Source organism: Chroicocephalus ridibundus, chromosome 2 (genome assembly GCF_963924245.1).
Source record: "Chroicocephalus ridibundus chromosome 2, bChrRid1.1, whole genome shotgun sequence".
In the NCBI taxonomy this organism is placed as follows: domain Eukaryota; kingdom Metazoa; phylum Chordata; class Aves; order Charadriiformes; family Laridae; genus Chroicocephalus; species Chroicocephalus ridibundus.
Window position 1 is genome coordinate 94,313,010 of NC_086285.1, and position 14,773 is coordinate 94,327,782.

A 14,773-nucleotide genomic window follows, 5' to 3' on the forward strand; every position below is an offset into this window, starting at 1 on the left:
TCACCACATGACTCCAAAGGAGAAACATTTCTGAGAAACAGCGAACAACTCCAAATTATGTTTCCCAGACCTGGTTAGTAATAACAGCCCAGCTGAAGGATTTCCTTGAGCAAGCAAACAAAGAAACAGTACTTGCATTTTTTCTCCATTCTTCTCACCCTTCATTACTAGTGACTCCAGAAGCCTCATTGTGCAAGAAGCTTAACTCTCCTCTCAAATTTGCTGGTATAAATCAAGGGTTACAACACAGAAGCTAAGAAATTGCAGCGTTAGAGAACTCACAGGAATTAAATCAGAATCAAGTCTACTGCAGAAGTACTGAAATAAAGATGGGAAGTTTTTAAAAAGTATTCAACATCGTTTGGTGACAAAACATTAATAGAGAAATATTTTTATTCACAGTAGGAAAACGAGGAGCACAATGTGACACTTCATCTCTTCCCACTGTTTCTTTTCATGTTTTTTTAACTTTAAAATACGTCTGCTAATGCAGAGGAGGCATTGGGTACAAAAATGTCCCCTCCTTCTCCACCTCATTATGATAAAATACAAAACAGAGGCATTGTTGATTAAACAGAGATAAATTCCCAACTGATTTAGCTTCACTGAAGTCAATGAAATTATTATCAAATTTGGCCCATAAAATGTGTCCATAAACTGCTGTTCATCTCTTTTTGGTAGCAGACACTGAAATACAAGAACAATCTGATAAGCAGCTTGAAAAATATTCAGTGCAAGTCTATAAAGAGCAGCTGCCCCAGAAGTAAAAGGGAGAGCAGCCACTTTGGGTGGACCACATTCTGCCTCAGACTTGAGAGTTGTTCCCAGTGATCTTAGTAAGAAATGTGCGGATGTCTCAGAGTACAGTTTGACTCCGCATCTCCTGGCTACGCCTCTCTTTTTTACTTCAGAGGTAACACACTTCCCTACCTTCCAAATCTTCATCCAGGCCAGACAAAGTCTGCTGGAGTTGTGCAGCAATGATTGTATCCTCATTCTCATGCTTAGCTGAAGCCGTTTCTTCATCTCTCCTGCTAAATGAAAGAGAAGAAAAAGGTTGGGTCTCCCTCTTTTCTCACTTTGCACTGTTGCTCTGAAACACACTATCATTTTAGCCCCTTTGGTTCCACCGGGAGTCTGAAACGCATTCCCCAATGTACGAAAAATATGCAGCCTTAGAGACACAGACGCCCACACTGACACATCCACATCTAGGAAGGGTCTCTGTGGTGCCTGAGCATACTCAGTGTGCTGGCGATCAAAAGATTAGGATTAATAAAGCCTGTCGCAAAGAAATGGTCTGGCTACGCTGCGAAGTACGCACTTCAGCCAGGCTGCAGAAAAGCAGTGTCTGCCAAGACAAAGGTTTTGCGTGTCCATACAATTTTAAAGCAGACCACTAGCCATCCTGTGCACACACTGTGCCAATATATCTGCACGCCAATTAAATAAAAATTGCATGGCAATGTAAAATAAATACAGTTAAGTACTTTAGACAATCACTCTGCATCCCGAGGGGAGGGAGGGGAGGAGGAAAGACAAACTAATCCCTCGAGAGCTGTTTCTAATGAAACATATCAAGGGGGCTGATTTTGCCAGAAAATAACTCCATGGCTTTTGATGAAGTTGTACAATGATCTAAAACAAGTCTGAAATCAGAACGAGTGCCAAGTGTTGTCTTGGCTTATTAAAAGAAAAAGAAGATGAAACTAAGAAAAATCCTAACAGAAAATAATGAAAATTAAAAAAATACGCATGGCAACCTGTTACACAACAGACCTTCTGTTTCTTAGGAAGAAAAATCTTGACCAGCAGAGCTCTTCTATCTAAATCATTGAAGCTAGGATTTCACACTGGGCAATTCATTGTTTCCAGCCACCTGTTCCTCACCTGAATTTAAGACACTGCTGTCTGTGACACTGTATCTAAGTTTTGCCCTTGTGATCAGCCTATTGAAAAAACAATTTTCCATTCTAGTCACAACTACCCTAACTCTGGTCAAGTGAAGCTGATTTGCCCTTTTCAAGATCAAATCCTTAATATCACAGATACAGTAACAGATGACATATTTTTTTTGGTAGTTTTCCAAACACTACTTGAAAAATGCCATTTTTCTGCTGCCCTTTGAGATAATAATCCGAATAAAAACTCAGGGATGTTTCCTGACTTTGATTTAAATGACGTCTAATAGCATAGATTCCTTTTTTGCTATTTTATTGTTTGATTTTTCTCTTGCAGGAGCAACTGAAAGCACATGTTGAAGCATTACATGTTTTATTTTACTTTATTTTATATTTATTTATTTTGCATTCATCTTTCTTTTCTTTATCTCTTTTGTAACAGTCCTGGAACCCAATTCTTCTACTTGCACCTAAACTGTCTTGTACTTACAAAGCTGAGTTCATCTATGTGGGATCAATGAAAACAGCAAAACACATCTGCAAGGAAGCCTTCCAAAACTTTTTTCAGATACACATGCTTTTTCCTAAATAGGGGTAAATTCAAGGTGGCAAAGCTACACATGTGCCGAAGTGGTTTCCTAAATTGGAAGCTAAGCCAGAAATCTTTATTGGTTGTTTAAATACAGAGGAGGAGACACAGTGCTCTGTGACTGAAATACAATCTCTTCCAACATTTGCCACTGAGATGAGCTTTGACAGGCCCTGAACATCCCCAGAAGCCAACGCGAACCGACGATGCTCAGGCCCAGCACCCACACTGCAAGACTCCTGCTAAACTGAGTTTTCCCCCTGCTGGATTAAGAGAAACGTGGCACCAATCAGTCAAAATCTCCAGCAGAGGCAACTGGTGCTGTAAGATTGCAATCCTACTGTACCCTGAAGCATACACATACACACACACAAATCAATGAGACCACTCATCTGAGCAATCTGACTAAAAGATTTACGCTTACTGCAGCATTCAGATTGTGATACAAGTCTGGCAAAGAAAACGCTCCACTTGAAGGCGGTAAAAAGAATGAACCAACTGAATTTCATATTGGTTTTGCAGTGGAAAGTTTTCCAAAATTAATAAAAAATACTTGCTCTCATCCGAGTGCACTTTAAACCAATGTATCTGCAAACTCAGCGAGAGCATTTTTGATGAGAGAATCATTCAAACTGCACCAGCTAAGCAACAAGTCTGTCCAGCGTGGAAGGCAAATACTGCTTTCTCCTTTACAAAGCTGGTCTTGTGGGATCGTTGTCCACAGCTGGAAGCAAATTACCAACACACATTGCAATTCTTTTCCTAAGGTACTGTGAAGAAGTTGTTTCCAAAACCGTCGCAGAAAAATGTGTAAACCCATATCTATCAGAGAATAAGGCCTAATTTCAGGAATACCATGCCAGCTCACCGCCTTTTTGTACCTTGATTGTATCTTTTTGTCTATGGCCCAACCGTTCTACAATACAGCCAAAATCTGTACTACTAAGGTTGACCGTGCTGGGCTTTCTCCAGGAAATAAGGGAAACTATCAGCTTGAGTATTTTATGGGTAATTTATCTAGGAAAACATAATTGGGACTGGAACAGGGATTCCTGGGCTCCAAACAAGCAGTGTGCATTCATTGCACTGACCAGCTCTTTTCTCATGTCAATCAATGGGAATCTTTCAATGACCCTTACAGCAAAATTATCTTCTCCTTGATGGACGCAACAGTCGGCAGAGGTCTCTTTCATTATCCTCTGTGCACTTATGCAGTGACTATACATAATTTGCCTCTCAATCTCTGCTTCAATCTCCTTATCTAGACAACTGGGATAATATCCAATTCACAGATTTTCTTCTGAAGGAAAGAGAACAATGCAGTAAAAATGAAAGGATTCTTATTTGCTTTTACAGAAGCAGCTTCAGAAAAAGCAGATCTTTTATTTTGCATTTCCAAATTCCTAAAAGAGCTATTGTTCAATTCATCTCCAAACTTACCTACAAAGCAAGCCAGAAGGTATAGATTAATCACAGGGCTCTTAAAATTCTTAGCGTTGGGAATTTAAAATGTGATACGTGTTTTGTCAGGTGAAGGTCTGGTAGTTTCCAGTAGCTCACATGATTTATATATACGCCTAAGAGGACTCTTTCTCACAACAGTATCTGGGAAAGGAAAACAAAAGGGCCTCTAATTTTTTTTTTCATAGCCTTCTTCCCTTCTAACCCTATACACTTTTCTTTTGTTGACAGCTCTGTTTTGGCCAGAATCCAAGAAAAATATGACTTATTCCGATACCATGTTTTATACTCTGGATAAACATTACCAGTGGTATTTTCTCACACACATTTTTTGACTTAGGGAAGAACTTGATAACCTTTACAGTGCCTTTCTGGTAAAATGTGAGGCGCTAAAAATACAGCAGTGGTAAGCATTTAGCCCAAGCTCAAAATGGCAAATGCGCATGGTTTCTGGAAGTCTGTGCACTCATTACTTATATAGATTAGCAGAGATTTGTGCAAGAGCACAGAACGGAGCAAAGTGACTACTAAACTACAGCCTTTAGGGCTCCACTGAGTACAGGCTACAATGCACGACTCCTCAGCAGTCATTTGAGCAGCTGGAGACGAAATAAAACTTACAGCAGCATTTCATCAAATTAGTGCCATGGGAGACAGACATTTATGAGAAAGTTTACATTCTAAAAAAGAGAGAAAATTCTCTGGTGAACCTAGCTGGAAATGCTGCGTTAAAAAGAAATGCAAACCAGTGGTAAGACAATGGATTTGCAATGACAGAAGCCACCATTTTGTTATAACTAGAGCAGCTTTACCTGGGGGCTGCAAGTGATAAAACTGACCGAACTGTCTTTGAGCACTTGTGAGAAGTTCTGGTGAACTTCATGTATGATACCAGAGGCAGAGACCACAACTCCCACCATGTTTAAATACAACACAGACCTATGTAAACTGCAGAGAAGGGACTGAGGAAGAGTCTAAACTTGTGCACTTGGTGCCATTTGAAATACTGGAGGATATTCAAGACATCTGTCTTGGGCTGGCAGACATAATATGGAAGATAAAGAGACCCATGTCCTACTGGAGTGGCAGCACGCAAGAAGAAACGGCAGTAGACATCTCTCAGGTTAACTGAATGCGACCTGAAAATCTCATTCATTTTGCAACATCTTTGCTGTATCAAAAGAGTTGAGAATATGGCTCCACTGAGCCTGTTACCAGCTAGGGAGGGAAGACAGAGCCATTGCAAAAAACGTAGGCAAATCCAGACAGGCACACCGCGCGGGGATGCAGTGACTGCTATGAGGCAGTTCAATGGACATTGAGAGCATTCAGCTTCTCACATGGTGCCTTAGGCAGCTAACACGGACTGACCAACATGGAAAGCTGATACGGTTACTCCAGACTGAGCTTTGGAGCATCTGGGCTCCTTTCCCGGCTCTGACAGTCTTCTCAGTCTGATACCGGGGAATTATGTTAACCTGCCCGTGTGTATCCAAATTTGTCCTCTCAAAATGAATCCACAATATTCTCTTCTTACAGAAATGCTGGAAAGAGAAATGTTTCTTCCTTGGGCATATACCAAGGTGGGTGTTAAAGAAGAGACTGATGCCGAATGATTTTCAGTTGTAGGAAGTATGGCTGAAGCCTTTTGAATACAACTTTCTATTCAACCAGGCCAGAAAGATGGCATTAAGTAAACTCAAAGTGTTTATATATTTGTTTTTGTGAGAGATGCAGCAAAGTACTCTTCAAAGGTGCAGGTAACTATTTTCCAGATTAACCAATAGTTTACAAAATCTTAGGGACCATTTTTCCATTCTTTGCATTTCTTAGGCAAGATGACTTTTTTCTATTTCTTTCCAAGGAAGGAATATAACAGCAGCAGGAGAGCAGCTAGTTTAAGCGGTGGACTTTCTGGTCTCCTAAGCTACGATCCGACCAGCGATATTTTCCATTTCTGCTGCCTCCTGTGAACTTGAGCATAAGGTTTTAATGTTCAAATGACCAAAGCCTGTTAAAATGCAAAATTTGTAGACTGAACAATCAATTTAGGACTGGTTAGATAGCAAAGTCATCACTTGTCTTTGATGCAAAACAAAGCTGCATGTACTTTTTGAGAGCAAGGTATAGGTATCATTTCCATTCCAAGTTTCTTTGTGTTCCGTTTCTAGTTCTGCAGCACTGCATCAGACTTGCAAATGTCTTTAGACTGCATTTATATCTGTGCTGAATAAACATCATAAGAGATTGAGTTAAACTATTTTCCAATCCTGGAACACACAGGTCCAGTGGTGCCTTCAGTGCCTTCGCTACCCAATTAAAAAAAAAGAACTTGCAAATATAGATGAAGGGGAAAATGAAGTAATTTTTCAGCAGCTGCTGGGTTTATGGTCCTTTTACAGTCCTCCTCCATGGCTACTGGTCAAAAATCTAAATAGAAAGCAAATGAAAATGCTTTTGCTTAGTATCGTTTTGTGTTTTAATGCTAGAAATCTCTAAGCTTGTTACATAGCAGGGTGATTTAAGCTTCCAGAGTCCCCCGACACATGTCATTTCCAGGGTCCTGCTGCATAGGCAGCAGCTTGTAGTTGCTATACAGCTGGAAGCATGCCCCCACTCCCCCCTCCTCGCACGGGCGTCTGGCAACAGCTTCTCAACGGGAAAGCCTGCAGGTGGACAGCATTGCCAGGAATAGTCAGGAAAGGGGACGAGCATGATTTAAATCTTCATACAGCCACATCACTCGTGCAATACAACACTGCAAGTTCAAAGATGGCACAGTGAGGTTAAATAACTTCTCCTGGTTTACACAGAAAAATAAAAAACAGAGCAAGGACCTGAGCCTTTCTCTCCTGGAAGCCAGCACTACACCTTTAGCAACCCAAGCTGCTTCCTAACGTGTAAAATATTCTGCAGCTCCAAAGCACACGGCATTTTTAATTTGGATTCCTGCTCTATAATGACTGCGAATATCTATTACTTAACCATAATATCATTAGTATCTTCCCTCCATGAATATCTGCCAGCAAAAAGTGCATGACAGTATCCAAATTTAAAGAGTTTTCTGGAACAAGGGGAAAGGGAAAGCCAGAGATAAGGAAGGAAATTAGCAAAACTATGTAAGAAGCAGAGGCTTGCAAATCTGTCAGACATCTGGGTCTTAATTAAGTAATTTTTCATCCCTGAAGTTCTCCCTGTTGCTTTAACTCTTTATCTACTTTCCTCCCCCTTAAAACTTCATTTCTATTTTCAAAAAAGTAAAACATGTGCCTACCCAGCTAAAATAAAACCTACCCTATAGAAAAATAATAGAATAAAACTTCCCCATATTTCTCAGAGATAGTTACAAGTGACATATAATTATATAGAATGTGTTTGTGCACAGAGATATATATAATACATACATACGCTATTTTTCATGACTGCTTTCCTTCCTGCCTGCCTTCTGCCACTCACTATTATATTTTTATTTCCTCTGACCAGCTTCATCACTGAATTCTCTCCAGCTACTGCCTTCTCTTTCCCTGCTGTCCTTCCCAAGCGGAATATAAAACCTTGTAACATTTCAATTTGAATGGGCTGAAAATTAAGCAGAACAAGTTCATCCACCTCTATCCTTTCAAGCTTTTGTTTTAAACTAACTTACCAAAACCCTAAAGATTTGTAACAAACAGCGAGTATTTCTCAGGTTGGTAATGAAGAGGACCCTTCTCCTCTCAGTAGCTTCAACTACCCCAACCAGAGCCAAAGGTAACAAACTCTCCCAAGAGGAAGGGAGGAAATAAGATTATCCCTGTCCAGATCCACAGCATGAACCGATCTCAGAAGGGTTCCCCCACCCCCACCCTATGCCCTCCACTAGCTGTACGTGACAAAATATTCTGCTCTCATGGCTACTGAAACAGAAAATCAAGGGAGGGGAAAACCCCTTTCAGACCTTTGGAAAGTATTTTATCTTTTTGTCCCAGACAAGTCTGTATTTATTTAGCTTTATAACTGCCAAGTTCCCTTTACATTTTAAAATACTTCTACTTCTTAAATATTTCAATACATTTTAAACTTTCAAAATAAATAAAAAAAAAGTTTTGTATTTTGAAGTGGTTTTTCTGCTCTGAGAGAGGCTGGTGAAACTACTCACTCTTAAGAGCCCTTTTAAAACCCTGATTTCCATTGCCTATAACTTTGAGAGATTATACATCTTTGCTAGGTGGCAGTCCAAATGCAGTAATTTATATCATGCCCATGATCATTCTATTGTTATGTTTCAGCCAAAATGGTTAAATGTCTTCCAAGAATAGAGTTTGGAGGAAAAGGAGAGCTGCCTTCTTATACATGAAATGCTATTTAATGCTCAGTCCTCTAAAAAAAAGAGGTCCTGTGCAGTCTAACTGGTCACTAGTCCGCCTTGACTCTCTGCGCATCAGCTCTCCTTCTCTAAAATACGATAAAGCCACTTTTTCAACTCATGGGAGTACTGTGCAGAGAAATGAATTAAAGTCTGCACGGCACATGGATACTAGTGTAATGAGTAAGATAAAAAGAACAAAAGGAAATTAAAAATCCTGTCTCCGGAAGAGAATTTGAACTGAGAGTGAACAGTGGCATACCTGCATTTATTAATTGAGCTCTGAAACTTTGAAAGAAATAAAACAAAGTAGCGCATGATCGCTTTAACTAGAGACTTTATCAGACTGCACAAAAGGGGGGCAATTAAGGTTAAAGGGGGGAATCTAAGGTTACACAGACAGCCTTAATATTAATGTTACCTAACTTTGAGTGCGTGACCTAGCATCCCTAATAATTTTATTTTAACATAATTTTTAATGTGTAATTATTTATAAAGCTCCAGACAGTAGGTGCGCATGATGCTTTATAGGCATATAAAATTGTCTGATCCCTGCCCCTAGGAGCTTGCGTGATGACACCACACAAGGGATGGGAAAGGAGGGGGTATGGGAGGACAGAGTTGCAACACTGTGAGATCATGAGATGTACTTACTGCTACATAAGCAACATTTCAGCTTCTCTGTGGTTTTCTTGTTACTCATTTAACACTATATATTAAAATTTGGTGAACAGATACATAACACAAAGAAATCAACCGTAAGGAAGGATATGAAGAAAGAGAACTATGTAGTACAGTGTTCAGAGTCAGCAGTTAATATTAAAACATCCACAGCCAAACACTGCATGTAGTCAATTATTTATATAGGGTTAGCCCTTGGCACCTCCAGCTGAGGTCTGGATTCTGCTCCACCAGGCGCTGTACAAACATATTGTGAGATATGATAGCTGCGTTACGGGTTTTACCGTAAAACAACAGTCAGTGGCTGAAGGGGATACCAGAGGCAGAGAGACAAAGATGGTTTAACAGGTTACAGGCAGAGCCAAGGGTAGAACTGAGTGGTTTGACATTTGATTTGATACTCTACATGCTAATTAATACGTGTATTTGGATTAAGATTGCTTGAACAAGAATCCCAAACCAAAACAAAGCAAAACAAAGAGTGCACTTGCAAGTGGCTCCCATGTACTGGAAAACAAAACCATGGAGGAAAGACCCCAGCTGGGAAACCCTGGAATCCGGGGACCTTCTTGTAGAAATTTCTGCATCTGTGCTCTGGGAACTGAATGAGATTTGAGCTCTGCTGTGGTTGTCATTTCTGCATGTGCAAAGCCCATGGTACGTGCCATTTCCCACCCGGCCATACTATTATATGCTGCTACGTGCAGACAGACCTATTGCTTGTTGAAGACTGTACCCTTAAACGCTCACAACTTTCCTTGACTTCAGCAGCAGACGAGGTGCAGACCCTGCTGTGATATTCTAAGGCTACCAGGCATTTCAGCTACACAGAGACCATCCAGCCCACCCGGTAAACAATTCCAGAAACTCTAAGGAAAATTACTTTAAAAATAAACGTACAATTAACCAAAATAAGCAATGTGGCAAAATATTCTTGATCTCTCGGAGCACAGGCTAAGCCTCTGGACCAAACCTAGGTAAGAACTGTGGACTTGATTCCGCTCTTCACCGCAGTTCTTCACAGTGCATTTGCAAAATAGCTCTTGGACTTTCTTATAGCCCTTCATACTCCAAATATAATTTGCTTCCATTTTAAGCACACTTTTCTCAGCCCACAGAGTACAAAATGATTTTAGTATACAGCATTTTATATCCTTAGGAATTAGTTATTTCAGTGGGTGAAAAGCTCAAGTTTTAGTCAGCTTTACAATTTAAAATAACAAGTTAAATATTTCCATTATTCTTATTACCCTTTTTTCCCCAAGCCTCAGCCAAATTAGTCACTAAATAAAATTTCTGGCTTGAGTGGAGCTCAGACTCAAGGAGGACTCCGACTCACTGCTGCTAAACACCGCTACTTTAAAGTAGCGACATGCTCTCCCAATTTCTTTGTTCTTATCTTCCTTTTAGAACTGAGTTAGGTCTTGGTACCTGGACTAGAAGAAGATACAAAGGCATGAATAAACTCCATGTAAAATTTTCCTTTAAGTTTTGTAGCTTATGAAACATGTTTAAAACTCAGTAATGGTTGGTATCAATTATTCACATGAACTGCACTTCGACTTGTCTGCGAATTTAGGAAGCTGAATTGGTCCTGAAAGTAGCCCGTTCTTACATACATATATGTAATATGTATACATAAATACATTTGTGTACATACATACACAGATACTACATACAATCTCAGAGCTCCTAATAGATTTTATTAGTGGGGTGGCAACTTTCTGAGAGTGGAAGTTGAAACTGATGTTCTTCAAATTTGGCTGTACTCAAGACCGTACCCAAAATTGTACTCAGAATTGATTTACATCCCACAAAAACAAGAATTTTATACAAATAGGTTTAAAAAAAACTCTTTTTTTTTTTTCTTTCCCTCTAAACTTAGGAAGTGGCTTTTGAAAACTTAGCAAGTTGACCTCAAAAGGATTTAGATGAGCACAATTTTCAAAGCTGGTTTGTTTACAAACACAGGTTAGGAGTGGAATTGGATTTACATTCAAATATTACTAGCCTGTTCAGTGCATAAAAGTTTAAAAGATATTACTACCAGCATCGCTGATGTGGCAATCTAAAGTCATTGCTGACGTAAGATTAAAAGGAATCACAAACGTTAAGTTCCTGCTATACCCTAAAACTGATCTGAAGCAATTTTGCTGTCCCAGAGCCTAAAACATAAATAGCATTTATGAAAAATAACTGCACTACCCAAACAACAGTAACTGTCTCCTATTTCAGTCCAGACCCACTCTTTTTAAATGATGGACATATTAGATAAATACAGAATATTTAGCACAATAAAGTCACAGAAATTATTAAGTTGGAAGCCTAGCCCAACGTCCTCCTCTGAGCAGGGCTAATTGCAAAGCAAGACCAGACTTTGCCTGGCTGAGTTCTGAAAACCTTCAGACGTGGAAATTCCTTGACCTCTCTGGGCAACCTCTTCCACTGCGCAACCGCTCCTGTTTTGAGGAGTTTCCTCATGTTCAAATTTTATTTCCAGCAGCTGGTAGCGGTTGCCTGTTGTCCCTTCACTGTGTACCCCTGAGAAGCCTCATAGTCCTCCTTTTGTTTAGGGCAAGACTGCAATCAGGTCCCTCCTTACCCACATCACTTTTGCAAGCTGAACAACCCAGTTGCTTCCTCTCCCCCTCATACCTCATGTGCTCCAGCGCCCCAGCCCCTCATAGTGGCTCTCCTCTGTACCCTCTCTCTTGAATTGGGGGCCCAAGACTGGACACCGGTACTAAAGTACCAGCCTCGCAGGGGCTGAGCAGGGGGAGTAATGACCTCCCTAAATGCCATGGGCAGTACACCACACTATCTTTCCAGCTTCCACCCCTTTGGCTCAACAAGACCCCTGAGCAGCAGTCCTCTGGCCAGCTTATGAAATCTCCCATTGTCTCCTCTATGGGCACTCTTTCCAACTATTAAAAAAATTGAGTGTTTGTGTGTCAAAGGAAAATCTCAATGCAACGTACAGAATATGTATCTTTGGCTGAAGTGAAAGATGGAGAGAATACTGACTTCCAAGAGGGAGCGTGTCACTTAATGACCTGTGGCCAATCTTTTATTTGACTAAAAAAACCAGAAGTAGTACAAAATATTTTTCGCTGATTAGGATTGTTCTTACAAGGCTTTGCTTTGATGTTGTTGCTCAACATCTTTCCTCCTCACTCAACGCGCATGTGTGTTTTCCTAACCAGTTTAGATCCTGTGTTCTGTGGACAGTTGGGATTGCTTAGTTAACTTACCAGGCCCAATCTAAATCTACTGAAATTAATGGGTTGCTTTTTTGGATCAGGGCTGGAATGTTAATTGCAGTTACTATACTAGCCTATCTAATCCTCCAAATAGAGACTGCATCAGGACCTAAGAAACTGTAAAAGGACAAACCACGAGAAAAATGTTTTGTTGAGCAATTATCTGCTCGAGGCTTGATCTTCTCCCCATTGATGTTGACGGATAAAGAAAAGCCCTGAGATCACTCCAATAGGTTAAATACTGACTTTAGCTTAATTTATCCCTAATTTATCGCCCACTGCATGATCCAAGATGAAGTTTTCCCTCAGAAATGCGTGGAAGGAAATAACTAGGTCATGATACATGCTCTTATGAAGGGGCTACAGATCAGCAGCTGAATGGAGAGAGACCAGAAAGCACAGACTTTGTGTCAACTGAGAATTCAGAGGAATTTCTGGCCCCTGTCCCATGACTCTGCAGCATCACACAGAGCGGATCCCTGTCAGTATTACCAGGCCACCCTCCTTGCTGGAGGCACCGCTTCCTATTTGGCCAGTTTATATTTGCGAAGTCCTATAAATTTTGGGTTCCCTTTGCAGCCCTGCCACCAACTATGTGAGTTTTGGCAAACAAACAGTGTCAGAGTCACTTGTGCTTGAAGGCAGCTTCCAGTTAAATTCCAGGTTCTCGTATTTTCTTGCAAAAACTGCAGGAAAATGTTTGCTTATGAAAAAAAAAAGAAAATATGCTGAAAAAAACCCCAAACCCAATGTATAATGCCAGTGGAGGTTAGCATTAGGTGAACATATATATGTATGCACACACCCACAAACCAATCCCCAAATTTCACTGAATACAATCCTTTTCCACCTGGCTTTCGGTGGCTTAGATTTTTCCGTTTGATGAATTTTCCATTTTATGACCTGCATGTCATTTTTCTAGATCAATATATAGTAACATTTTAAGCACTTCATATGCTATCAGAACTACCAAATAAACCAAACTGTAACAAAATTATTTCAGAGTTCTTAGAGAAATTCACTCTGGAGGGCAGCAAGCGGTCTTTTGCAAGAAATGTAACTACAAGTTCAAACAGAAAAGTGACCTTTGCCTGTTGCTACAAGTATGTCCCTAGAGGGGATTTGGCAGTGAACTTTTCACTGGGAGGAGTCACTTGGCATTGGTACTGGTTTATGAAAGAGCAGAAGAAAGTAGAAGTTGGTTTTCTTAAATGATTCCCTACAAGGAGGACGTGCAAGATATTTTTGAAGAGCTGGTTGCAAATAAATTTTTACCTCTGTGGAACGCTGTCAGATCCCACGCTATCGCTGTAGGCGTTCTTTAAAGCGTTCTTCTCTGTGCCACACACCGCATCTGCCTCAGCTGTGTCCATGTAGCCATTGATCAGCTTGATGTCTCTCAACTTCATACTGTCATTTTGTGAATCCAAAGAGACAATGTCGGATGGGGAGCTCACAACACCCGAGTCTTCCGTGGTGTCCTCAGATGCAAAACAGCTGCTTTCTGATGCTGTTTCTTCCATCTCTGATAGCTCCAGAACCGTGTCATCCACTACATAAACATTATCATGTGCAGGCAGCAGGCTCTCTAAATGAAATATAGCAAGGGAAGTTAGCTGAAAGTCATCAGTACATAAATCAAACACAGAGCTATTCCTTTGGAATTGGAAAAAACACATGAAATACATTAGAAATAGTAGGATGGAGCTCAATATTTGTATATAGGGTAAAGACGATTTGAAAAATGATAAAAATGTTGTCCTCTTCTACTTTTAAAAAGGTGGTTTGTTATACCTGTCCTGCAGAGTTTGTGTTTTATAACTTCCATAGCAAGTCAGTTTCCTTACTTTTATGAAGAAACAACTTTCCAGGGACAGTTTGTTGGGGAATTAGATCAAGTTTAAATGATGTGGTGCAAGAAATCACTCCTGTTATTGCTTCTGACAACGTGATCTCATTTTTCCTTCTGCCATGCTGCCAAACAGATCATGACATTTCCAATACGAAGTCTATGCACTGGTAAAAATGGGCGGCATTTCCCAGTCAGGACACTGAACTGGTAAATTGGATCTACTGCTGTCCCACTGGGTGCCACTTTTTTTACCACCCTTCAATCTCCTATGCATTAAGTGGGAGAATACCAATCATGTCTTTTTTAAAGCATACATAATCTACCAATAAGTGTACAGAAAATTAGACGCTACTATGCTTAAAGCAGAACCTGTTCCAATATTTAGTCATTTATAAAGGATATCAAGGGATATGTCCTTTGCATGTTTAACTCTATTAAAAGTTGTACATTTTGAGAGAAAATTAGACACAGTACAATTTTTCATACTTTGTTTTAGTTTGGTTCCTATGAGCTACTTGGGTTTTTGTTTGTTTTGTGGGTTTTTTGGTTAAAAATACTATTTTGTTATTTCCCTTAAGAAATGTACAACTCTAGACTCCATCCTGCAATTATGCCTTTAAAGGAGAACTCCCAACAAGGTCAATAATTTCAATGACTGAAATTATTGAGTGACCGAAGACAGAA

General features: G+C 40.1%; 1 protein-coding gene across 11 annotated transcripts in view; it reads right to left on the reverse strand.

Annotated features, from left to right (window-relative positions):
* The window catches only part of COBL (cordon-bleu WH2 repeat protein), a 164,113-nt gene that overhangs the window by 14,897 nt on the left and 134,443 nt on the right, over nucleotides 1-14,773 (reverse strand). For 10 of the 11 annotated variants that reach the window (XM_063326237.1, XM_063326240.1, XM_063326244.1 and 7 more), the window contains 2 exons: nucleotides 13,513-13,825; nucleotides 931-1,034 (listed from right to left, as the gene is read on the reverse strand). In XM_063326237.1, coding sequence (XP_063182307.1) covers nucleotides 931-1,034; nucleotides 13,513-13,825 — 417 coding nt within the window. The remainder of the gene's footprint in view (nucleotides 1-930; nucleotides 1,035-13,512; nucleotides 13,826-14,773) is intronic. The other variant, XM_063326238.1, reaches the window with a different exon arrangement.